This window comes from Pollachius pollachius (genome assembly GCF_949987615.1).
Source record: "Pollachius pollachius genome assembly, chromosome: 3".
NCBI classification, from domain to species: Eukaryota; Metazoa; Chordata; class Actinopteri; order Gadiformes; family Gadidae; genus Pollachius; species Pollachius pollachius.
The window spans coordinates 47,396,154-47,420,732 of NC_136936.1; the positions used below are offsets into that span (position 1 = coordinate 47,396,154).

At 46.3% G+C, this 24,579-nt stretch overlaps 1 protein-coding gene across 2 annotated transcripts; it reads left to right on the top strand.

Moving 5' to 3' along the window:
- Window positions 1–33: 33 nt before the first annotated feature.
- Window positions 34–17,983, top strand: gtf2e1 (general transcription factor IIE, polypeptide 1, alpha). Of its 2 annotated transcripts, none has more exons than XM_079733376.1 (6): window positions 34–78; window positions 355–883; window positions 1,623–1,780; window positions 13,036–13,237; window positions 14,607–14,839; window positions 17,043–17,983. In XM_079733376.1, exons 2-6 carry the CDS (start codon window positions 594–596, stop codon window positions 17,543–17,545), a joined length of 1,386 nt encoding a protein of 461 aa, XP_079589502.1. In that variant the 5' UTR covers window positions 34–78; window positions 355–593; the 3' UTR covers window positions 17,546–17,983. The 2 variants fall into 2 exon arrangements, with proteins under 2 accessions (XP_079589502.1, XP_079589501.1); XM_079733375.1 differs by having other exon boundaries at window positions 55–173.
- The last annotated feature ends 6,596 nt before the right edge of the window (window positions 17,984–24,579 follow it).

Consider the following 24,579-nt stretch of genomic DNA (forward strand, 5'->3'; position numbering starts at 1 on the left):
CGGTTATTTCCTGGTTTGCTTCCAGCAGCACCAGCCAGTAGCATCACGATGTTAGCCACATGAGTCCCCATGTCCACGGTATGTGCGGTCCTCTACTCATTTATCAACATAACGGAACATGTTCCACTTTTATAAACTCACCAGCTTTACTCCCTGATCATCTGAGCTACTCGGTGGGTCTACCAGAACACTTTTATGGCTCAATGACGTAATTTAGCAAGTTAGCACGATGCATTTCTTGAGGTAACGTTTTAGCATCGTTATTGTTATGTTCCAATCGTCCCAGTGACTAAATAACCTTTGTTACTTGTTTAATGCTTGTGACACTATCGTGGTCCCTGTTTTATGTTTCAGAGGTGTGATCTACATGATGCATGATCAGGATTTCTGCTCACTATTAAATCTCTAAAGAGTTCTCCCACATGGATTCCTCGTGCAGATAAACACCATTCCCATGCTTGTCAGATCTTACTTAATCCTTTCCAACTATTGGTTGGTCACAGTTTGATCCCATATAAACTGACCAGGAAAGCTCCACACAGCCACAGTACCACCTATCAACGGCAGATAGTCGGGACTCTACAGAGTAGAAGATGACTGAACCAGAGTTATTGACCGAAGTCCCCGCGGCTCTGAAGCGCCTGGCCAAGCAGGTGGTGCGGGGTTTCTACGGGATGGATCACGCCCTCGCCTTGGACGTCCTGATCCGCAACCCCTGTGTGCGGGAGGAGGACATGCTGGAGCTGCTCAAGTTCGACCGCAAGCAGCTGCGCTCGGTGCTCAACACGTTGAAGGGCGACAAGTTTGTCAAGTGCAGAATGAGGGTGGAGACGGCCCCGGACGGCAAGACAACGCGCCACAACTACTATTTCATCAACTACAGGTTTTTTTTTAATACCCTGAAAGAGGCATGCGTTCTCATAACGAAGCTGTTGTTGTGATGTCCCTGCTTTTACTATCGTTATCCATACGATACTATCTCCCTCCATCTACTATCTCCACTATTGGTTCCCAACCCTTGACTTTAGGTGTACCACTAAATTGACATCAAGACCTTTTGCCAGACCACCTCCAAGGCAAACGATTATAAATGGTTAATAATACATGCAATAGCTGAATAAATGGTACCAGTGTCCCCTTTATACACAATTGTTACTGCAATAAGGCCTTGGCCAGTGGGAAACAGTTCGAAAGATAAATGCTTGATGCGTGTGTGGCTGTGTGTCTGTCTGTCTGTCTCTCTGTCTCTCTGTCTGTCTGCCTGTCTGTGTTGTTTAAGCCAACACAAATAGACAGAAAACATGACAATGGAAAACATGGTGTAAAGCAGAAAGTGACAATTAAAAAAAAACTAAATAAGCCATCATACTTCATTTATGGAACAATTTTATAATATATTGATATATATTTTTTCTATTATGCGTGTCTTTTTCAAGAATAAAATCCCACGTACCACATGAAAAACACAGATCTAGAGTTTCTACATTCATCACGCCTCAGAGGATGTCAGTGCGTCCCTCAGGTTAACCCTCTTCAAACACTTTGGGCTGTGGTTCCCCATTCGGGGCTGACTGTGATCTGAATAGCACCAACCGTTCTACTGCACATCCATCTCCTCCCAGACTGCTGGTCAACGTGGTCAAGTACAAGCTGGACCACATCCGGCGCCGCATCGAGACGGACGAACGGGACTCCACCAACCGCGCCTCCTTCCGCTGCCCCTGCTGCTTCTCCGTCTTCACGGACCTGGAGGCCAACCAGCTCTTTGACCCCATGACAGGTAAAGAAGGGCCGTGTGGCGGTGGCTAAGTGTGGGGCTTAGGGCCGCGAATAGCTGGGTTTGATCCCTGTGTGCACAGTGGTTCCCGGGGACATCCTGGAGGAAGATGCACAGCCTATTGGCCTTTTTTCTGAATTCTTTGTCAGAATGATGAACGCATCTGGTTAACTACTTTACAGTAACATAACAACGGGGTTGGAAGAGGCGCAGGGAATGGCGTACTGCAATTCTCTTAACTAATTGTTAGTGCCTTGGGTCCCGCCATTCCTTTGCACAAAATGTATGTTTCCCATTACTTGTGTTCACTTCAAAACATCATGAATGACTTCACTGACTTAATTTAAGTCTCATCTATTTTATGATGCCTGCATCATTACATTTTGAATGTTATATTTAGCATGTGCGGAACAGCATTGAAATTCCTTTAATTTCAAACGTAAAATGCATACAGTAACCACTTGCGCTGTAATTGATGTATTACACTTATATTACGCAACTTACGAAAAAATAAAGCCCTTTCTGTGATTATTGAGCAATCACGAAGAAGATCAAAACTGCCCACTGGCCTGCTGTCCTCCTTCCTTCCCAACGTTTGTGTCACATCAGGCTTCTTACCACTAGATGGCAGTCAGTGCTCAAGGTTAATGTCAGCAAGTACACAGACTTAACCCGTGGCAGCTAAAACACACATGACTGGCACAAACATCTGTGCTAGCTTGCAGGTCATGTTTATGGGAATAGCTTTCGCTACAATCGTAGTTGTCTCTTGTCCACTCACCTCCATGTCATGTCGAGACCCTTTTAAATGATTAATGGCAAGAATAGTTCATAAAAAGTTAAAAGCTGCTCCAAGATTTGAGAGCAGTAAAGAGAGAGCAGAAAAGAGGAAGATTCTGAAAACACAACCCCCGCCTCACCTCTGTGTCTCCACCATTGAAAAGTGTTGCATTCACGCAACTATACTGGAACTATGATGGATTTCCTGACCCAATCAGGAAACCGATGTCCTGATTGATCGAAAATGAACTGCGAGTAGTGACAGAGGCAGGACAGATATTAACACAGAGCTTTTCACTCGTTTATCGCTGAGTAATTGCTGTGGCGTTACTTAATTGACACATACTTGCTTATAGCATACTTAAAAAGCTGCGATCACTACTTTTTCATAAGGTGCATAAAGAAATTAAGTTGAGCAACTGTGTGGTTCTCTGTGGGGGGTCTAAGCAGTTAAGCACAGTTAGAATTTTGCCCTGAGCTATTAATTTGTATATTTTGCTTCCAGTGAAACCTGTATATAACCCGACCCACCCTGCATCCACACCCGATAACCATTTCAATAAGGATACACCGGGCACCGGCAGTATGAGCACAGAGCAGGTGCTAGGCATCCCCTCTATGCCCTGAATCATTCCCTGCCATGTATAATTCATTCTGCCTGAGGTTCACTCCTCTTTCGCCTCCTCCCCTTCTCCCCCGGACTTCCTCCGTCCTCTCACATCGACAACAACCGAGGCCAGCTGTAACAGGAAGAGGTTGTGCCTGGGCCGCCCAAGGGCTGTTGCAAATGTGATGGACTATGGGAATGCACGGTGATGAACGGCAAACAATGCATAAGCTCTGAGGTATAGCGCACTGACGGCACTGATGAGGCAGCACGCCAACACCTTCCTGCATTTATGTATGCGGTGCCGATGGACCATGTCTGTTTGAGTTTGCGCTGCGGTCGACGCTGCTGCTTGGCAGTGAGCTGGCTGGTGTTGGTTTTTTAAATAAGAGATGGTTCACCTCAGTGAGTCCAGCCTGATTTAGACATAGTATAGATGAGTCGAATTCTAAACGCAGCAATTTTCACAATTCATTTATACACTTATACTTATGCGCCAATTATAGGATGACTCAATCCGACCATTAATTGTGGGTTACGTCAGTGAAGATCAATGCAGTCAAAACGGTCTTCGTCATCATATATTTATTTTGGTGTTGTATCCATTCGCGTGACGGTGATTGATATATTTAGCCGCCACTTGCCTGCACGCGAAACCAATGTTGCCTAACTGCGTACGGCGTGACTCACTCTCTTGACAGAAGATCTTTTTGTGAGACAGACCTGGGCAGTTCATCCCCACAGGGCTCCAGGTTTGCGTCAGTCTGTTTGCGGAGGGCTTAGTCACGTCACCACGGCCTGCTGGCTCCGGGCGGCTGTATCCAGAGCCTGATGTGACGCACGACCGTCCCGGAAGCCGGGGGCGTCCAGCGAGGCTGCACTTGATCCAGAGATCACCTCCTTGCGTCTGAACACTTTCTTCTTATGGTTCGTTTGAACTAACGTGTGAAGGTCCTGCACCGAAAAACGCCACCACCCCCAACTACATCATTTCGGCAGAAGTTGGCCGACACTGATTCGACATGTACACCAACAAGAAGCATTCATACGCAACGACCACTAACGAGTACGGCACCCTGGCCCAATTGGCCCTATGTGGTGGCTTGTCGGGGCAGTGTGCAAGCCCCTTAACATATGCTCTCTTTTCTCCACGTTTTGTGAAAAGCGATTGCCAAAGGTTTATTTTGATTGTTTACCTGCATTGCGCCTGGGGGTAATATTCCAAATCGCAAAGTGTGGCGCTTTACTGTGTGGGCCAACAAAGTGCACCTGGTCTGTTGATCACCCTCCCCCTCCCCCTCCTGCATACACTTGGCAGGAAACTAAATATTAACGGTGAGGGCGGCTGGCGTTGTTATCCACGGTAACGGAGTAATGAGCCGCACGATGAGTCAGTCTGAAGCTGCAGACAGACAGACAGACGGGGGGGGGGGGGGGACGACGAGCGAGGGTACCGTCGGCCATCAGAGGGCCCGTTGACCAGCCCAATTACGCCGGCAACTGAAGACCCGAGTAAACACGGGCCAGAGCTGTGCCCTGCCTTCGTTTTGCCGCATTCGGCGTCTCTCTTTGTCCCTCCTGTTTGTTTAAAGCACCCATGTTATACCACCAGGTGTGAGTGTGATTAGCCATTACAAGCCGTTTTGAAGATCTGCCTCTTCTGACATCACAAGTCCACCTAGATGTATGACAGATGGATGAGCAACGTCTGCTACAGTCCACTGGGTACATTTATATTTGCATTTAGGGCATTTAGCAGACACTTTTATCCAAAGCGACTTACAATAAGTGCATTTGTTACAATAAGTACATTTGTCATAAGAAGTGAAACAATATATCGCTGTCGGTACTGTAAAGATGTTCATAGAACCAAGTGCAAGTATTACAATCGCTAGGCTAACCCATTCCCCGTGTAAAGCAATGATAGCAGCTAATGTATATGCTACACAATAGGGTAGGCTGGTAGACTGATCTATCCGTCATACATCCAGGTGGAGGACGCCCACTTGTGATGTCAGAAGAGGCAGATTTTCAAAGCGGCTTGAAACGGCTAATCACACTCACATCTGGTGGTATAATATGGGACCCTTAATATCCTCTGCCTGCCGTTCACTCGCTCCTCTGTTTTAATCCCCACCGTCATTCTGGTTGATTCCCTCGGTTCTGTGGATTTCTCTCCACCTCGGCTCTTGGTCTCCCTCTCTTGTTTACCTCTCACATTCTAGCCCTGTCTTCAGAGGTGTTGGCACCTGTCCAGTGTGCACTGCTGCAAAGTAGACTTCACACAACAAGCTGCCAGCGGCTATCTGTTACAGATTCAGGGCACATAACACACAGGCATAAACCAACTCTAACGCAAGGGTGTTGAACCTGTGCTTTGCCTTTTTCATTTGTTTATTTATCTTTTCCATCCCCGAAACAAAAGTCAGGTGTTCGTTTTGTCGCGGTAAAGCCATAGAAGTATTTGTTGGTTTTGGAAGAGGTGGTCTTGTCTGGGATCAGACATGGTTTTCTGAGCAACACTGGGAAGAATAGCCTTCCTGTAGCCTTTTGTTTTCCCTAGTGCCTCATTTAAATTTGTATTTCTTTACTGGGATTCTGAACCTGAATAAACTTATAATAAATCTTTATTAAATATTATAATTGTTTATCTCTGTTCCAGCAGAGAAGCATCATTAAATAAAAAAATGCCCTTCATACAATCAAGGTACTTTGATTGTATTTTTTAGATGCAGTTCAAATTCAATTCAATACTTTTTGTATAGCCCTTAATCACCATTACAGTCTCAAAGGGCTCAACAGGCCAAATATTTATGACACCCCCCTGACCCAAGCCTTCAAATCCTAGGGTGTTTAGTAGTAAAAATCATAGTGCCTCTGTGTATGTTATCGCTGCTAATAATTAAAATCAGCAAAACAGGAAGCCACGTCTTTAAACAGACTAAACAGACTATGAGGCATCGGACGAAGTAGTGTCATTATTGATCCATTTTTTATTGTGATTACCTTCTGCAATCCCTCTGATGCTTATCATGCCTCCCCATAGCTTTGGAACGGGTGCGCTGGATTTCTTCTGTCAAGGTGATGCGCCATGTTTGTCATCGTCCACTAACTCGTGCCGGCTTCAGCTGTTGCTAGGATACCAAGTGTTAGGAATCAGTACTAGTAGAGACACGGGGAGGGTATGCAGATCTCATTGATAACATTAACACAAGGTAAAGTTAAAGCCTTTCAAAGTGCTCAGCGAACGGACGCCAAACTACACTCCACCTTACCGTGATTTCTCTCAGGCACCTTATGTTGTGTGGTCCTCATGGTTTCTGCTCCTTCAATGGATTTATTATGAAAATAACTTTTTGTTTTTGTGTTGCTGGACAGGAGAGGGAAGAAGGACAGGGAAGTGGGTTGAGGGAGAGGGGATGACATGTAGCAAATGAGCACAGGCTGCATGGGTCAATGCAAGGCAGTTTTGCACACATGTGTGACCGACTCACAGCATGAGCCACAATGCTGCCCTCAAGGAATGGGATCTTGTCAGCCTAATATACCCTCCAACGTTTTTGCAGGAGGTCAACATTTCAACATTTCATTTGCAATTTTGGATATTAGACGTCTCAAAAAGTGTGTTTCACTTCACCCGTCTCATCCGTCTGTTTTCATCTGTATCAGTGGCGGTAATGATGTTGCATGCGTTCCTAATCATCCAAGCTAGTGAAGTTTATTTTAGAGAAAGAAGAGTGTAATGTAAAACCAGCTGGAGGTTTGCATGAATGAATAATAATGCGTTGGTTTCCAATTTTGGCGTTCTCTTAGATTCTAGTATAAAGAACCGATGCTGCCAGAGAATCACAAGGTTGCATCACTGAGGGAATTCTCCTCATCTTGCCAGTGCTTCCATAGTCTCAGTACTGGGGATTGGGGCTGTAACTTGCCTTAGACTGGCTCAAATGCTTCCGCTCCTCCAGTCTTCAGACTCTCTTCAGATTTAGGTAAACAAATCCGGTATGTACCACAACACCTCCTCCTCCTTCAAAGGTTTACCTTCTCAAGGTTGTGTTTGGGGGGGGGGGGGGGGGGGGATGTAGCTAGGGTTTTCTAGCTAATCATATACTTAAAGATATTCATCGTTACAAGCAGGTGAGAAGTATCTTCAAATTGTGAAAACAGTTCTAACAGGTGTTGATAATGGGCAGGCAGATTCTGCCTGCAGCAGAAAGATTGAACAAATAGAACAGTATATCTCTGGTCATTGTAGCTTTCTGTTGGCCTGTACTCAACTGTAATGACCAAGGCTTCTTAATGCAAGCCTTGGCAGCGCCAAAGTTTTGAAGGTATCGATGCTGCCAAAACAAATTACTTCACGCAGTTCCGTTGCGCATGCACACGCACACACTCCACACTATTGAGTGAGCACTATTGATTGTTTTTTGGTTTTTGTTTTACGTAAATTAGGTTAGTGTCTGTGTAATTTGGAAGAGTGTAGCTCACCACGGCTAAGCTTTGTTTTTTGTTTTCCAGTACATACCATGCTTTGATTTGTGCTTGTTTTCAAAGCATCAAAGCCTTTATCAACTGACTGATGTATGGAGAGCCTTTTATTAGGTTGTTTGCTGCAAACTTCAGATGGAGGGCAAGAATTGAAATGGAGGACGTCAAGCAGCACAACATTTTAGTGAATTACCTTTTTTTAATAAACTGATTGATTCCACTACACAAACTACTGTCTCTCAGACACACACACACACACACACACACACACATACACACACACACACACACACACACACACACACACACACATTTTAAGTGAACGGCCCACCATATTTGGTAATCTTGCACCAGGTCTTGTGAATTAGTCGGCATAAATCCATCACTTCGGGACAGATATTGCTAACCGATGTAGCTGCATGAGAGAACAGCACACTCATCCTAGTAAGGACAATGGAATGGAAAAGCTAAATCATTTTGTGACTGTATAAGAAACACAGGGCACAGTGCAGCACAAAGTGACGCTATCAATAAGAGCCCAAAGAAGTGTGTGAAATCGAATTGCAGGTGGCCCACAATTATAAATGCGGAGGCACCTTACGTTCAGCACAATGGGCAAACTATGAAGGTGTTTTCCCGCTGTGCAATTCATATCCATCACTCAGTGTATCCCTAGTCATGACCGGGGATCCAAGGGACAATCGAGTACCGTTAGACTATATCGAACGAGCTTCACTGATTCAGAGGGCTGCCCAGCCTCTCTAATGAGAGCTGAGCACTAATTGCAATGTGCTGTGTTGTGTCATCTCCTACCCCTACGACAAAAGCCGGTAGCAAAAGATAACAACACTGGATGTCTCCATCCGTCTGCCCTCTTTCATTTTGTGGTCGCCCATGAGTGGTGGTCTGGGCTTGTTAAAGGCAGAGGAAATACAAGTGATGCGCCAGTTCTGTTATCTTTCATCCCTCCCTGTCGCTCTTCCACCTCCCTTGCACACAGAAACAGTGCCTTAACTTCCCCCAGCAAGTATAGACACCGCAGTGTCTTTAACCGGACACCCCCTCTGGAAGCAGGGATGGGCTTTTGCTTTGCATTCATTGTCTTCTTTAGTTTCCCCCCCCCCCCAGAGGGGAGGAGTAAACAGGACGGATGGAGGGAGGAGAGGGTCCACGTTGCATTTCTTTTACGGTCAACTTCGGCCTTTTAGTGTTGTGGTGGGCTGCCGTGAGGCCCCAGGTAGAGCTCCTTCACTGCTCAGCAACACCTCCTTGGATGAGCTCGCTCGTACCTTTTCCACGCCGCGGGGCTTGAGAGGCGGCAAGCCGATTGGCCGCTCATCGTCTTCAGCGTAGCCCCGGTTTCAGGCGCTGTCCCTTGTTTTTGTAGTCGAAGACGGCAGGCGGAGAGTTTGAGGGCCGTAAGCAGCGCCGTGTGTGTTAGGGAGATGTAATGAACAAAGCGTCAGTTGGCTGTGTGTGTGTTGGCACGCCGTACGGTTCTTGTTATGCAACCCCCTCTTTTTTTGCAATGTTCAAAGGTTTTGGGATTAAAATAAAGATGACCCGGAGCAACATGTTCCTATTTGACGTGCAATTGTTTTGGGTTATTTTGTAAGAGGAGCGTGTATCTGTGTGTTGCCGCTCCCGTGCTTGGTTGCGTTACTTGGAGCTTGGGAAAGTAAAGTCCCAAGTTTAGTTCTTTTACTGGCTTCAGCGTAATGTTTGTCCTGGATTTGGGGAATTTCCAAGTCCTAGTTTTTCAATCTGACTCGTTTTGATCTTGCATTCTTTATGCTGCAGTCAGATTTGTTTGATAATTTCATAAATGTATCTAGATGTGATGAATCCTTTGAACAAAGGCTTGTCGATTCCCCGCGTTGCCACAAAGGCCTTTGTTTGATGGGTAACAAGACACTCTGAACCGCATGATTAAACTCACAGCAATGAAAACAAATTGCCGTCAAAATGCTTTGGCTTTTAAACTGGAAGCCAATCTAGAGCGTTTTGCTCAATTGCCTGCTGTTGGCCGGCAGTCTATTTTCTCGGCAGGATGAGTGTTCGCAGATCCTCGATCCATTTCGCAAAGTGAATTCGGTGGCTCACGGTGCTATAATGTGTGTTCTGATAATGTGTGTGTGTGTGTGTTTGCGTGTATGTGTGCACGTGTGCAAAATTGCAGCCTTCATACCCAGAGACGTCCTCATTGACAGGCAAAATAACTGCATTTATCTCGCTTTTTCTCTGTTGCTTTCTCTCTCACGCTGTCAGATCACCTCTTAGTCCCAGCCGCCTGTCACAAAGACAACAGCACCAGACAGCCCGGCCACCATGACTCGACTGATGTGTTAATTGTTGCTCACAGGCTGCTTTGGCGCTGACCGCCTGCCAGTGCAGCCTTTACATTCCACTGCATTTCAAGTACCTTAGGAAACAAAGAACAGTCGGTTTGTCTCTGCTGCAAGCATAGTAGTGGTGGATCTGTTCTGGGCAGAGTGCCGACTGCAGAGCTGCTGTTTGCTGAGGGATACAGATGCACGCGTTGTGATAAACTGCGTCATACGTTGTATCTTCACATCAAGTGATGGCAGGTGTCACAGCTCAGGTAGTATGTGTTTCCCGAGGAGCATATGGTTCTTCATCCAGGAGATGTTTCTAGAAGGATTCTATACATCACCAGACTTTATGACTACAATTCACTGAGATTTGTGACTGTTTTTGCAGCAAGTAATCGTTTATTATGTGTGCCTATCCCTGCAGTTTTTTTCCTCTTTCTCTCACTCTCCAAACTCGCGTGCACACACTATGACGGGCGCACACACAAACACAAACCCGCACGCACACACAAGCTCACACACACCCACTGATTGCACCCACACACTGACTGCACACATCCTATGGCCCTGCTTGTAGGTGTGTGGTTGTGGGCAAGGTGTAGAGATGGAAAGAAACCCATACATGATGGCCATCTTGTGCTGATTGGGAATCAGCACTCTGTAATCATACATTTCTTTCTACAAAGAAAATGATTTCTGCCGTTTTTCAATAATAAACTATATACAAGATGAAGATGTTTGTAATTAATTTCCTGTTACTAATTTGATTATACTTGCTAAATATGACGTTGATAGATGTAGGCAGAGTTGTTGATGTGTATGGTTGATGGATGTGGTTGATTTGGATGCAATTCCATTCAAAAAGCTTTATGGCACGACCATTGCTGTGAACAGTATTACTGATGCATTGTTGATCTTTATTTTTTATACCTGATGGAAGTATGTTTTCTTTCCCTACGAGAGTTTTCTACTTTGTTAATGCATAATAATTTAAAAATATTCATAAAAAGAAAATATTAATATATATATATATTTTTTTTTATATACATTGGTAGTCAAGGCGGAGCCCTGTTGTTGTTAAAGCGGCCACTTTAACCATACAGTGCTGGGGAAACACTGGTTATGTTGATATTAATTGCTAATAGCAAAGCGTTATCACGCCCCTCTTTATGCACACTGTTTTGGTCCGTACATGTTAGCTGCCCCTCGTAAGCAGATGGTTTCAGTCCAAACTGACCAGAATGTTTTTTTTCTCTGAATAGTGCCACCCTGCATAATTTACGAGTGATGTCCATGCAATCCCCAGTTGCCCTCGTTCTCTCTCGCTCTCCCTCTCGCTCTCTCGTTCTCTCTCCCCTCGCTCTCTCGTTCTCTCTCCCTCTCGCTCTCTCGTTCTCCCTCTCGTTCTCTCTCTCGTTCTCTCTCCCTCTCGCTCTCTCGTTCTCTCTCTCGTTCTCTCTCGCTCTCTCGTTCTCTCTCCCTCTCGCTCTCTCGTTCTCTCTCGCTCTCTCGTTCTCCCTCTCGTTCTCTCTCTTGTTCTCTCTTACGCTCTCTCTCTCGTTCTCTTTCCACCTCGCTCTCTCGTTCTCTCTCGTTCTCTCTCCCTCTCGCTCTCTCGTTCGCTCTCGCTCTCTCGTTCTCCCTCTCGTTCTCTCTCTTGTTCTCTCTTACGCTCTCTCTCTCGTTCCCACATCTTTGTCTCTTGCTCTTCCCTCTCTTTCGGTCGTCTATTGTTTCTTTCTTCCTTTATCACCTCCATGATCTCCTACCTCGGTGTATCCAGAGGTATTGGACCTCTCCTGTCCTTTTCCCTTCAGATCCGGTTGTGTTACTGCAGGCCCAACATCATGTCTTGTCTTGCCCTCCATTCCCTCCCCCTCCCCGAGTCAACCTGCCATAGCACGTGATGTCATGCCTTTCTGTGTGACCGTTTTGGACAGTTCCTTCCTCTTCCACTAATATGCACCAGCTGCAAAACCTACTGAATTGGCCGCTTTACTTACTTGTCAGTAGCATTATGGGATATCAAAGAAAAAACTCCTGTCTTCTTTCAAGTGCAAAAGATTGAATCGGTAGTAGTTTTTATTCTTTTTTTATAAATCATATTGAAATGTAAAACGCAAAAATGGGATTCCACAGTTGCATGTCTGCTTTGATCTCTTCTTTAAAAAAGCTGTTTATAGTCTTATCATGTCGCCAGCGTCTATTCAAAGCAGGAGTGCCCATTCTGCCCTTCCATCTTTGCAGTTTTGCAGTGAGGTTTGGTCAGATGAATATAATGACACCCATGAATAGGGTGGAATGCAAAACCGTACCATTTTACTTCTCAGCCCAGTGAATGCTGGATCTATTTTGTATTTTTTGAGCCAATTGAAACAGTTTCTGAATTCAAACCTCTCTGTCCCTCTCTCTCTGACCATGTCTCTCTCTGACCATGTCTCTCTCTGACCATGTCTCTCTCTGTCCCGCTCTCTCTGACCATGTCTCTCTCTGTCCCTTTCTCTGACCATGTCTCTCTCTGTCCCGCTCTCCCTGACCATGTCTCTCTCTGACCATGTCTCTCTCTGACCATGTCTCTGTCTGTCGCTGTCTCTCTCTCTGTCACTCTCACTGTCTGACTAACTCCTTCTGTATCCCTCTCTGTCTCTATTGGTCTCTCTCTGACTCTCTCTCTCTCTGTCTGTTTCTCTCTCTCTCGGTTTCTCTCCCTCTCTGTTTCTCCCTCTTTTGGTCTCTCTCTCTGACTCTTGACTCTCGCTCTCTCCCTGTCTCGTTTTGTCTCTGTCTCTGACTCTCTCTCTGTCTGTTTCTCTCTCTCTCGGTTTCCCTCCCTCTCTGTTTCTCTCTCTCTCTCTGTCTCTTTTGGTCTCTCTCTCTGACTCTTGACTCTCGCTCTCTCCCTGTCTCACTTTGTTTCTGACCCTCTCTCTGTCTGTTTCTCTCTCTCTGTCTCTTTTGGTCTCTCTCTGACTCTTGACTCTCGCTCTCTCCCCGTCTCGCTTCGTTTCTGACCCTCTCTCTGTCTGTGTCTCCCTTCTCGGCTCCTTCAGGGACATTCCACTGCACCTTCTGCCAGACGGAGGTGGAGGAGGATGAGTCGGCGGTGCCCAAGAAGGACGCCCGGACGCTGGTGGCCCGCTTCAACGAGCAGATCGAGCCCATCTACGTCCTGTTGCGCGAGACGGAGAACGTCAACCTGTCCCAAGACCTGCTGGAGCCCGAGCCCTCCGAGATCCCCGCCCTCAAGCAGAGGTGGGAGAGGGAGGATGGGAGAGGGAGGAGGGAGAGAGGGAGGAGGGAGAGAGGGAGGAGTGGAGAGGGAGGATGGGAGAGGGAGGAGGGAGAGAGGGAGGGGAGAGGGAGGAGGGAGAGAGGGAGGAGGGGAGAGGGAGGAGGGAGAGAGGGAGGAGGGAGAGAGGGAGGATGGGGGGAGGGAGGAGGGAGAGAGGGAGGAGGGAGAGAGGGAGGAGGGAGAGAGGGGAGAGGGAGGAGGGAGAGAGGGAGGAGGGAGAGAGGGGGGAGGGAGGAGGGAGAGAGGGGGGAGGGAGGAGGGAGAGAGAGAGATATGTTTATTTATTTGTGTTTGTGTGAGAGGGAGAGTATGCCTTTTTGTGTGTGTGTGTGTGTGTGTGTGTGTGTGTGTGTGTGTGTGTGTGTGTGTGTGTGTGTGTGTGTGTGTGTGTGTGTGTGTGTGTGTGTGTGTGTGTGTGGAGAAGCACTTCCTGTGTTGTGCAATCATCCAATCAAAGTGGAAAGGGTCCACTTGCAGCTGATGGGAGATCCACTTGAAGGAACAGGGGTTCACCCTGGAAAGTCAATCCACACCTGGGTTTATCTTCTTTAAGTGCATTGTAGGGCTGAGTTTGTGTCCGTGCGAAGCAGTCAATTACACAACTGTCTGTGTTCACGCAGGCCGTGTACAGGAAATGGATATCGGGGTCTTGCGACCCATTCTATTTTTAGAGTAGCTTAACATCGGATTCAAATGATCCCCTTTCTATGAATAACTTTCTATGATTTGCTTGCGAGAAAACTAAAGGGATTTCTTTGTAGCAAAGTCTAAATCAGCAGTTGTCCTCATCATTTTGCAATGTGCAGATTTAATTCCTGGTGGTTCGATGCAGGATCCTTCATGAGATTATCTAGCCCTTAATATATTTGCATACATTTGACATGAGCTCTGAGGTAGAAGCCCTGCACTTAATTCTCGGTCCTCCATGTTTAACCATGATTTAATAACGGATCACAGTTAAACATGAGTCGTTTCTCAGAGCCTTAATCCCTCTCCTCGCAGTAATCTTGAGCTCAGGAGGTCGAGCGGGTTGGCTGGTAACCGCAAGGTTCCTAGTTCGATCCCCGGCTCCCCCTAGCTGAGTGTCGAAGTGTCCCTGAGCAAGGCACCTTACCCTAACCGTTCCCGACGATTTGTGTGAATGTGTGCATGAATGGGTGAATGTCAGGCAATACTGTAAAGCGCTTTGTATAAATGCGCTATATAAATGCAGTCCATTTACTCTCTATTTGTCTCCCAGCCCTCTGTTTCTTCCCACTGGCCCGACCAGTGACTGTGCGTCCGACCTGTCTACTCCGACCTTAACCCCTTTTGACCCTCTCCGTCCAGCCGCGACCGCGCCGCCGCGCTGCTGGGCGCCTCGGGGCCTCAGCGCGAGGCCTGGACCAGCAAGGGGGCGTCGTACGGCGACATGTACACCCAGAACGTGGTCATCAGCATGGAGGAGCAGGAGGACCAGCGCCGGCAGGCCAACGAGGGCAAGCCCGCCAAGGAGAGGCCCGTGTGGCTGACCCAGAGCACCGTGCAGGGCGCCTACAGCGAGCCGGACGCCGTCAAGAACCGTGAGCCCCAGTTCCTGTCTTTTTGTTTGTCTCTGGTTCGTTTCTTAAAGTTCAGAGTCAAAGTCCACTTTATTGTCGATTCCAAAATATGTGCTAGACAAGACACTGCGTTTGTCTCTGACCCACGGTGCAATACATAGAAAAAGGATCAAATTCGGTACAATTAAATAAGTAATATTTGCAACCAATTAATTCTAAATAGTGCAAACTAATTCTGAATAGTGCAAAGGTAGGCAAAAACAAGGCAGTATATGTACAATAAATTTAGGGGCAAAGGGGAGGGGGTTTGGAGTTTGATTTCAGGCTGGAGTTGTGGCAGGAGTGACCTCATGGAAATGTCCCAGTGATGCGTCAGGGCATTTCCAGCGTTGTATTATGAACTCCAAAGGAGATTGACTTGATTTGGATATTGAGACAAAGTAGTATGTATTGCACAGGGAAAGAGGATGAAAGATTTCTGGGTAATTAATAACTTAATTACTTACTTTTTGCAAAGCCTAACAAGGACCCACATGCAAGCTTATCCCAGAACCCCCCATACCTTTTTTATAAACACGATATACCAATATTATACCAATATTGGGCCAATAGCCCTGCTAATGCTCGATATCTCAACTAGATATCCCTCTCAGTCCGATTACTGGATTCCTTCTTTATATTTACTTCACATAATTCGAAAAAAGGAAAGATATGTGTTGGGTTTCTCATCAAAATGATCATTTTGTTATGGTTAGCTGCCCCTTTGGGATGCGTTTGTGCATACACACTTCTGTCTGTGTGTATGCACAGACAGTGTGTTGGGATCAGAGGTCAGCCGGGTTATCATCCACCCCCTCTAGAGCCTCCACAGCTAAACATCGTGTTCCTCCACCTAAGGGCAGGCCCGCATCGGGCGGGGCCAGACTGCCCATGAGTCGTAATTGTCAAATTGAAGCAATCAGAGACTTGATTAGTCCTTGGCTCGGCAAGGATTTGCTCATTAATAAAGCCCTGCCTTGGGAAATGGCTTTGAATTATGCCCTTCCGAGAGGCCTGCGTCAGGGCGGTGGGCTTCTGTTTTCTTAACGACCTGGGAGACCTTTCAGAATCCGGAAATGGAGATGTTATCGGAGGGAGGCCTGCTTTTAAATGAGGTTTTAACCGTCTGTCACACACGGGCGTTCTGCTCTGGGAGCCCCACATTTGGCAGAGTTTGGGGGTTTGTGAAGCAGAAGGCCCATGATTGTTTATTTTTGCACGACATGCTAGAAAGAGATTCTCTAAGAAACAGTCGCTGTGATAATATGCATCGAAAAATATTTCAACCCAATATGTCTACATTTTAAGGAATTTGTGGTTTATATTTCTAGCCCAATATGTCTGTTATCGAAAAAAATCTTTTTTATTTTTCTAACCCAGTATGTCAATATTACAGAACATAAGTTTTATATAATTCTAGCCCAATATGTCTATATTATAGAACATTAATGTTTTTAATGTATTAAGATTGAACCCGCGGAGGAATCAAAAATATTAAGCCATGAATTCCATTAAAAGGCAATAGAAAGTCCTAAATATAATTTCATAGGTCTTAATTATTTTCTTTTTGAAAGTCCTGAGAGGAAACTAATGAACCTCAAATATGTATACATATTCGAGGTGAAATAGATATTAATTTCCCTCCAGCAGCATGCACCAGCTGTGTTGACCACTGCCCTGGCGTGATACTAACGCGTGCAGGATACTTCTGTAGTGAGAGAAGCTGCACCCCTGAGATATAGTGACAGAAGTAGAACAAACAAACACACCATTCAAATAAATATGTGCACTTATTTAACATCCAGGTCGAGGACTGTCATATGCTTATAAGCCGTTGTGCCGTGAAGTCTGTATTAAACTGTTTTCTACGTGTTACCCAGATGGTACTAAGAAGTCTTAGAATAACTTGGAAAACTGCACACACACTAATTAAAAAGTTTCAAGAAACTTGTATTGCCCCCACCCACACAAAGTCACATTGAAAGAAGCGTGTGTGTGTGTTATTGTCCATTAAATCAACAATGTAATCTAAATGTTACTGTTAAGCTCTTATCAGTTCAACAGTAGTTAGAAGCTACCAAAGGGGCAGGTGGATGGAGCCCAGGTGCATCGTGGTCCAACGCTAAGTGAAACCATTATGCTCGCGATACATTTCTAAATAACCGATAAACCTTTCCTCCTACAGCCGGAGAAATCGCCGGCGGCCAGGACGGCGTCGGGGGCCACGGATTGGACCAATCGGACGAGAACGAGGAAGTGATGCGCGCCCTCCTCATCCACGAGAAACGGGGCGCGGCCGGCGCCGGAGGAGGCGGAGCGACCAGCGGGGCGAGCGCCGCGGCCGCCGCCCGCGCCCTGGCCGCCGCCGGCGGCAGCGACTCGGACAGCGACACCAGCGAGTCGGACGACGACAAGCCCGCGGCCCCGCCCCTGGTGGCGGCGGCGGCGGCGGCGGCCCGACGTGCCGGCGGCGGCGGGGCGTCCAAGCGGCAGCACCAGGAGATGGACGACGACGACGACGACGAGTTCGAGGAGGTGGGCGACGAGCCCACGGTGATGGTGGGCGGGAAGTCGTTCTCCTACCGGGAGGTGAGCCAGCGGCCCCAGCTGGTGGAGCAGATGAGCGCGCAGGAAAAGGAGGCCTACATCGAGATGGGACAGAACCTCTTCCAGGACATGTACTTCTGAGGTAGACGCACAAGCGCTCGCGCACGCACACACGGCTGCGTAAGAGGACGGGCTTGAGGCGGGACGTGAGAGGTGTAGCGACCGGGTTTCGTTGCCTGCCTTCCGCCAGGTCGTCCGTGCTTTAAGTATTATGTCCCCGGAGTATTTCCTCAAGTCGACACACTCGACTCGACTTGGAGGACTTGACTTGGGACTCGACAGGCTGCCTTTTTTTTTTTTTTACTGAGTGCCAATTTATACTTTTGGTTTATTTTCGTGGGGCTTCTGGTATTTGTACATGCTCCGGTCCCCAGCTTGAATCTCAAGTCTTGAGTACCACAATATGGTCCCGACGTTTTTCTAGAAGCCTTCTAAAATCGGAAGTGTAATTGCTGATGATATGCAGAATCATGATGGTTATGTTTGACTTGAGCAGTTGAATAAACAAGATGGAGAACAGATGTTTGGGGGTTCCTATGTGTGCATTTTATGAGAACTCAAATTACATTCCACCGGAAAAATCGGCATTGCTTTCTAAATAAATACACCGTATGCAATACCATCTTACAATGTGATTTACATAGGTACACCATAGGTAGGATTTCAAGGTTCAGCCAAAGTTCTTCTCTGTATTTTCAGTAAACTCTTCCTAACAAAAAAAAAAATCTGGTAACCACTGAAATCCTCTGTGAGTGAGTCTGCCTGTGGGTGAACTGCATCAGTACTTGAAGTTTCTCCATCTGATACAAACTTGCCTCTCAAGGGGGAAAGTAAGGGGGGAATGATTAACGGTGCAGCATTTGGAAGTGATCCAATCTTGCCCTGATCCATTCTAATCTCTTCCATTTATATAAACCTTTTCCCTCACTGCCTGTCAACCACATCCAGCCAGCCATCCAGTGAGGCATATGAACGCCTTATCCAGCAGGGGGCGCATTATTTTTGTATACGGCTTCCCTACCGGCGTGGCGCGCTGCGCGGGTCGACTCGCCACATGGCGTTGGCTTTGATGTTACCACAGTAACCCGCGGCACAGGGTCACCTGTCGCTATGGTTAGTGACCTCCTCCTCAAAGCCAGGCCTTTAGCGCTCCGCGGCAGCTGACATTTACGGAGAATGGCTCCCTCACCACCGCCCTCCCCATTCTCTCTCTCTTTGCATGTAAGTAATATAACAGCAAATAGCTGTGAGTGAGGGGTTTCATACTCGAGCCCAGGCATGTTCTTACCCGTTTACCATTTCTAGGAATTCACTTTTAGTGGACAACTAGGCTGCAACAGGACACCAGTGTAAAATCCACTCGTTTAAGTGCGTCGATAACGAGTGAAACCAGATCCATCATCAGCCACGTTGTTTTAGGCCTATGGGCCCCTAATACTCAGATGATGCCCTTCACATATCGAGGTCGATTAACCAAACGCTTTATTTGTTACCACCACAGGGCATAACAAACACCATTCACTAATTGAAGCCAAAGGGATACATCAGTCACAACATGTGTTGCGGGAGGTTGTGAGTGTTTAGGATTAGTAACAAGAAATCAAGAACGAAACACAGCAGACGCACATGATGAACCTCTGCTCTAACACTAATCTCGTTAGGTGATGATGAAATATCTTAATCTGCCATGTCGTGAGCTATCTCTTATGGGTGCAAGTGTTCTGTGTATTTAATAAGCCCATGACCCTTTTTCTAATACAATCTGACAGTTAATATGAGGCCATTCTTAGGCTTGTATACAGATTTGTTCATTGGCGTTTTTTTCATATTTAATCCAAAAATAATTGCGTTCATAACTCAATTTCACCAACCAAAGGAGATGCGGTGAGATTCTGCTGCCACAGACTGCTGTCATATTTCATTATTGAGATCCAGCCATTTGTAACTTGATTTCTTCTAATGCAATCTATGTTTGGGCCTAATGAGTAAAACCAGGCTGTCACTTCATATTATTAGAGATGTCTAAAGTGTAGTTTGGATAAAATAATGTTCGATCGTTTGGCCAAAGTCATCCATCGTTTAGTTCCGGATGAGGCTTTGGATGTACACAGCAAACCACATGGGGTCATTTTCCCAAAGTCGTGTATTCATCAACTGGCCGAGACTAAATGAAATGCCATATTATACTTTCCCAAGATAATATACGTGAAAAACGAACACTGAAGGCATCTATTTACGATCGAAACCGCAGCTGAGTAGCCTAACTTTTCAGATACCTTGATCCAGTTTTGAAGTCAGTATTTTGGTACAAGCAACTAAAAGCACAGGCTACAAGTCCAACCGAAGACCAACATCTGAAGGAAACAAATGGTGGTTTAGTGGGATCTGTCCTGGCCTTATTGAACATGTATGATGAGAAGATTCATTTCATGGGCTCAGACACCTGTGCGTGTGTGTGTGTGTGTGTGTGTGTGTGTGTGTGTGTGTGTGTGTGTGTGTGTGTGTGTGTGTGTGTGTGTGTGTGTGTGTGTGTGTGTGTGTGTGTGTGTGGGAGGGGGGTTCCCTGGCTCCCTGGCTCCCCACCTGCCTACAAAGGCAGAGGATGGACCCCTGTGAGGCCAAACCCGCTAAAGGTCACCGTGGTAACAGGTCCAGAGCTCATTACAACCCCCATCGGCCCAACCTCTGCGCTATTGATCCCAGAAGAGTAGGCCTGAATTGGGGAGTGGGGGGCGGGTTGGCTGTGGACTGGGGCGGTTGCTGGTGGCTTTGGTGGTGGTGGGGCGGGGAGGAAGGTTGCTGTGACAGAGTTGCACCAGAATCTGTAGGGGGCCCCCTCAGATGTGGCTCACTGCAATGCATTATGGGAGATCAAGGCTGGTTAGGTGGTGTTAATTGTGTATGGGGTAGTGGTGATGGATGAGTGTTGTTTATGTGCGTACTGCAGTTAATGATCAGTTTGTGATCCATTTTCCAATGGATGTTGTTTATTGATTGAGACCTTTCGTAGTCTGGGAACCAGACTAATCTGAGAGCTCAGATTGTATTTTCTCTAGCTGATGATCAACCGATGATCTACTTTTTGGCGGGTTTGATACAATGACGATGAGTAGACTGCTGCAGTCAACAACCAAGATGGCTGCCAATGATGTTGAATTATTTGTTGACTCTGCTATCGCAACAGTATTAAACTAAACAGAGGGTACATTGTGCAAACCAACAACTGTGCTTTAGGCTTTTGTCGATAAGTTTCCCGTACTTCCAACAAGATTAGGTAAAAGTTGAATTTAAACTCGGAACGCGCAAAGTAACATGTTTCATTGCTCTGATTGGTTGAAGGCCTGTTGATAATGCCGCTAGGAACTCGAAAAATGGTGATGTCATGTTAGGATTTTTTTGCTTGTTTGCCAAAACACACGCGAGTATAACGTAATACAATGGTACAGACACCCATCAGATAGGTGTAGTGTAGTAACATGGGTTAAAAGTCTACACATAACATTGAGTTGTGTGTGTGTGTTTACGAGCGCGGGCACAGGGAGATTACACCCGAGATTGATTGATTGGCGGGTGCTTCATCACACGTAATCCGCAGACAGCTGGAAGATTAAGGATCCACCCCACCGGTTGCTGCTGTCGACCTCTTGTCACTCTCTTCCTATTGACTGAAAACCCCTTATAAAAAGAAAGGAACCACTTCATAAAGGTATGAGCAGCTGCAAGCCCCAAGTAGAGAAGAGCAGGGCATGGTCTGAAACCTTTTCTTGCTTTGTTTCACCATTTATATTTGTTTTCACATGGATGTCACGCACGTGCGCTGTAGCAGAGGATAGTGTCTCTAGGCGGAGTGTGGGACGTTCTGAGACTGAATCAGCGTAGCGTAGCGGGCCGCTGATGGCATCTGACATGCAGTCAGGGTGACGGTTCTCATACCCCAGTAGGTAAACACAAAGATGCCCGCTTTGGTGGAACACGGTGACATTTGGAGTGAATGATTGGGAGCCCGGTACCGATACAATTAATTTATATCGGATCACTTCTTTTTTTTGTGTTCATCTTGCTTGGGATTTCTGCTGCTTGTTTTGCGTCCCTCTGAGTGGGCCTCCGATACGCTTACCCGTCCTGTCAATCAAAACCACCAAGGGTTTGAAAAAGAGAAAAATTGCCCGGAGAAGCAGAACGCAAAGCACCCCGCCACCATTCCATCTCCCTCTCTCTCTACTCTCCTCTCTACCCTGTCCTGAGAGCCTCTACCTCTTTGTTCAGATGTTAAGGAGGCACCCTCATGAGGTACAAGCTCTGTGAATCCAACCTATCTATTTAAATTAATTTCTTTACTCTCTGGCTGCCTTCGTCCCCAAGTTTCCCCGTCTTCAAAAGAAGTGTTTTATTTTTGCCCTTACATAATGTAAGATTTAAACAGGGTTGCGCACCTCTTACGATACTCCCCGTTACCTGGGGTATGATGATTGACTGCCAATCACGTGTCAGGTGGTTTCAAAGGCTGACCTTCAGCAGAATCCCAGCCTCTTCCCCACGCAAAGCAGTGATTGATTTATTTCATCAGAGAGACAAACGGAGAGAGAGGGAGAGTGTCGCTGGGAACAGAGAAGCTGCGGTTTAGAGAGAAGACTTGCTATTAAGAACAAACATGGACGTTGAAGAAATAACTAGAGCTATATCCCGACCCACCCCCCTTCTCCCTCCAAAGGAAGGAATATGAAAAACCACAAGAAACATCCATCCTTATTTAGAAGCTATTAACCTTATTCGAGGGAGCAGACTCACATCCACTCTAAACAGAAAAGCCATTTATTCAACTTTATTAATTCATAGGGGTCTTGAAGGAATGACGCTTCTGCTTGGTTGAGTCGACGGGTTTGTTGACACACTTTGACCAAAGAAGATGCAGAGAATAGAATAAATCTCTTCGTGTTCACCAAACCACTGTATCCTTCGGAGAACGTCAGGATCTTCCTCGTGTCAATAATGTAGGTCATGATCATTCAATCAATGGATACACTCCTTCAAATCGTGTTTCTCGCATGAGTGGTTGAATGTTAAGCTCAGGGCTTGTGAGTGTTCATGTGTTGCGTTATGTAGCCTCACGTGTGTCATTGCTTCCTTGTACGTCTTGTCTCATCACGTTTGCATGTCTAGATTTCTCTAGAGTTTCGCTGGCATAACAAACCCCATCCTTCCGTGTGCGTGTATGAATCTACATGCAGGATTCATTCAATAACCACACATTTTACTGGACTGAAATAGAAGGGTTACCCGACCGATGCTGGATTTTACGGGCCGATACTGGTATTAGGGAGTGAAAGATTAACGATATCGATATATCGGCCGATGTTCAAAATATAGATGTATCGGCCGATAATTAAACTATAGATATATCAGGGTTTATTCTATATGTCATGTCGTATCCTGGTGGTGGAGTAGCTCCTTGGGATTGGCTGCACACCCTCCAGCAATTCTTCGGGTCACAGCAACATCATATTGAAACCAAGAGCCAAAGGACCTAATTACCTGTAGGACCTAGTAACCCTCACACAGAACATGATGTAAAGCTGTACGTGTTGGGAGCGCTAACGTAGATGTGCTCTGTTTTAGAGGGTATTACGTGAATAAATCAACACCATTTCTAAAACGTAATATCGGCGCATATCGGCAAACATGTACGCTGATTTCGATATATCTGTGATAGTCCGATAAAATCGGCCAACCGATATATCGGTCGGGCTCTAGGCTGAATCTGGTTCTATTAAACTGGTTAATGTTTGGGTGGAACTGAAGCCTCTATACTTGATGAGCAAAGCATTCCTATAGAGTTGAGCGTTGAAGCTCAACCGAGTTTTGACGCCTAGCTCAACTTTCAGTCGCTTGTCGCTGACCTCCTTGAAGCACAGCCATCAGATTCAAATCAACCGTTTTTCATCATTTTCTAAGAATAAAAAAACATGATTCCATTGTTTTATGAGTTAAAAACGCTGAACTCCAATCTGTTAGCATGGCTATGTTCCTACGTCAAACCTAGCGTCCAAAGCTAGGTGTTGCCCGCTGTTGTGCGTTGCCCGCTTTAGGCTTTCCTATGGGAATGCTTGTCAATGATTAACCTCAGAGTTCCATCAGAGCCCCTTTGGCTGTCCGGTGCCAACATTGATGGTTAAAGTAATTATTTTTTTGGGTCAAATTAAGTATTGGCAGCCCTATCGACTTTTCAACAGATTCAAGGACTTGCACTATCGTGTCCGTCATAATGTCTTGAGTAGAGCCACAGTGTGTGGTGCGTTAGAGTCCGGCTCCGTGGGGCTTTCCTCTTGTAATGGCGCATGTGCAGGGAGTGGACTCCATACCACGACCCTGACAGCTCCTGACAGCATCACAGCAGCGAAGATGGCTCTGACCAGCGTAGCTGTGCTATTCCTTTCATGAAACAATGCAATTGGCCTCATTGAGACCAAACGCTTGTCTTCATGTTAGCTCCGTTCTCCACGGAGGTATGTGAGGCCCCAGCAAGGCGGACAATCAGTCCTGCCGTGGGCTGCATCCTTCTTAGACAGGCCTGGAGGCGCTGTCCGTGGTGCTGAACTGCGATGCAAACGCTCTCAATTTCCTAACCACAGGAGGTGTGTGTGTGTGTGTGTGTGTGTGTGTGTGTGTGTGTGTGTGTGTGTGTGTGTGTGTGTGTGTGTGTGTGTGTGTGTGTGTGTGTGTGTGTGTGTCCAAATCTCCAGTAGTTCTCATACGATTTTCATCTTTTTTTCTGTGGATTCCTTTTCAGCAGTTGCAAAAATGTACAACAACACGTATTGCTTGTAGGGCACCCAGCTTGTACCATTGATATTAATAATGTTAAGTCCTCTGTGTGGCCCTCCAATGTGTGAGGAGTCCTCAGTATAGAGACTCAGTTTGGCCCTCCACCAATGGATAACAGATGCTGCTGCCGGAAGCCTTTATTGCCTTTCAATTGATTTCCTGTGCCTCAACATTATTTGATTTTATTTTTTATTATTTATTTTTCCACAAAGTAAAGCAATAAAAGTTGACCATGTACTCACTATCGAGGAGACAGGAAGTTATTATTTTTAATTATGTTTCTCTCCTTGGTA

Excerpts from the sequence above, each read along its gene's own strand:
- gtf2e1 (XM_079733376.1), top strand. The coding sequence starts at position 594 with ATGACTGAACCAGAGTTATTGACCGAAGTCCCCGCGGCTCTGAAGCGC. Across the intron at positions 884-1,622 it reads TACTATTTCATCAACTACAG|ACTGCTGGTCAACGTGGTCA; the intron begins GTTTTTTTTTAA and ends ATCTCCTCCCAG. Across the intron at positions 13,238-14,606 it reads ATCCCCGCCCTCAAGCAGAG|CCGCGACCGCGCCGCCGCGC; the intron begins GTGGGAGAGGGA and ends CTCTCCGTCCAG.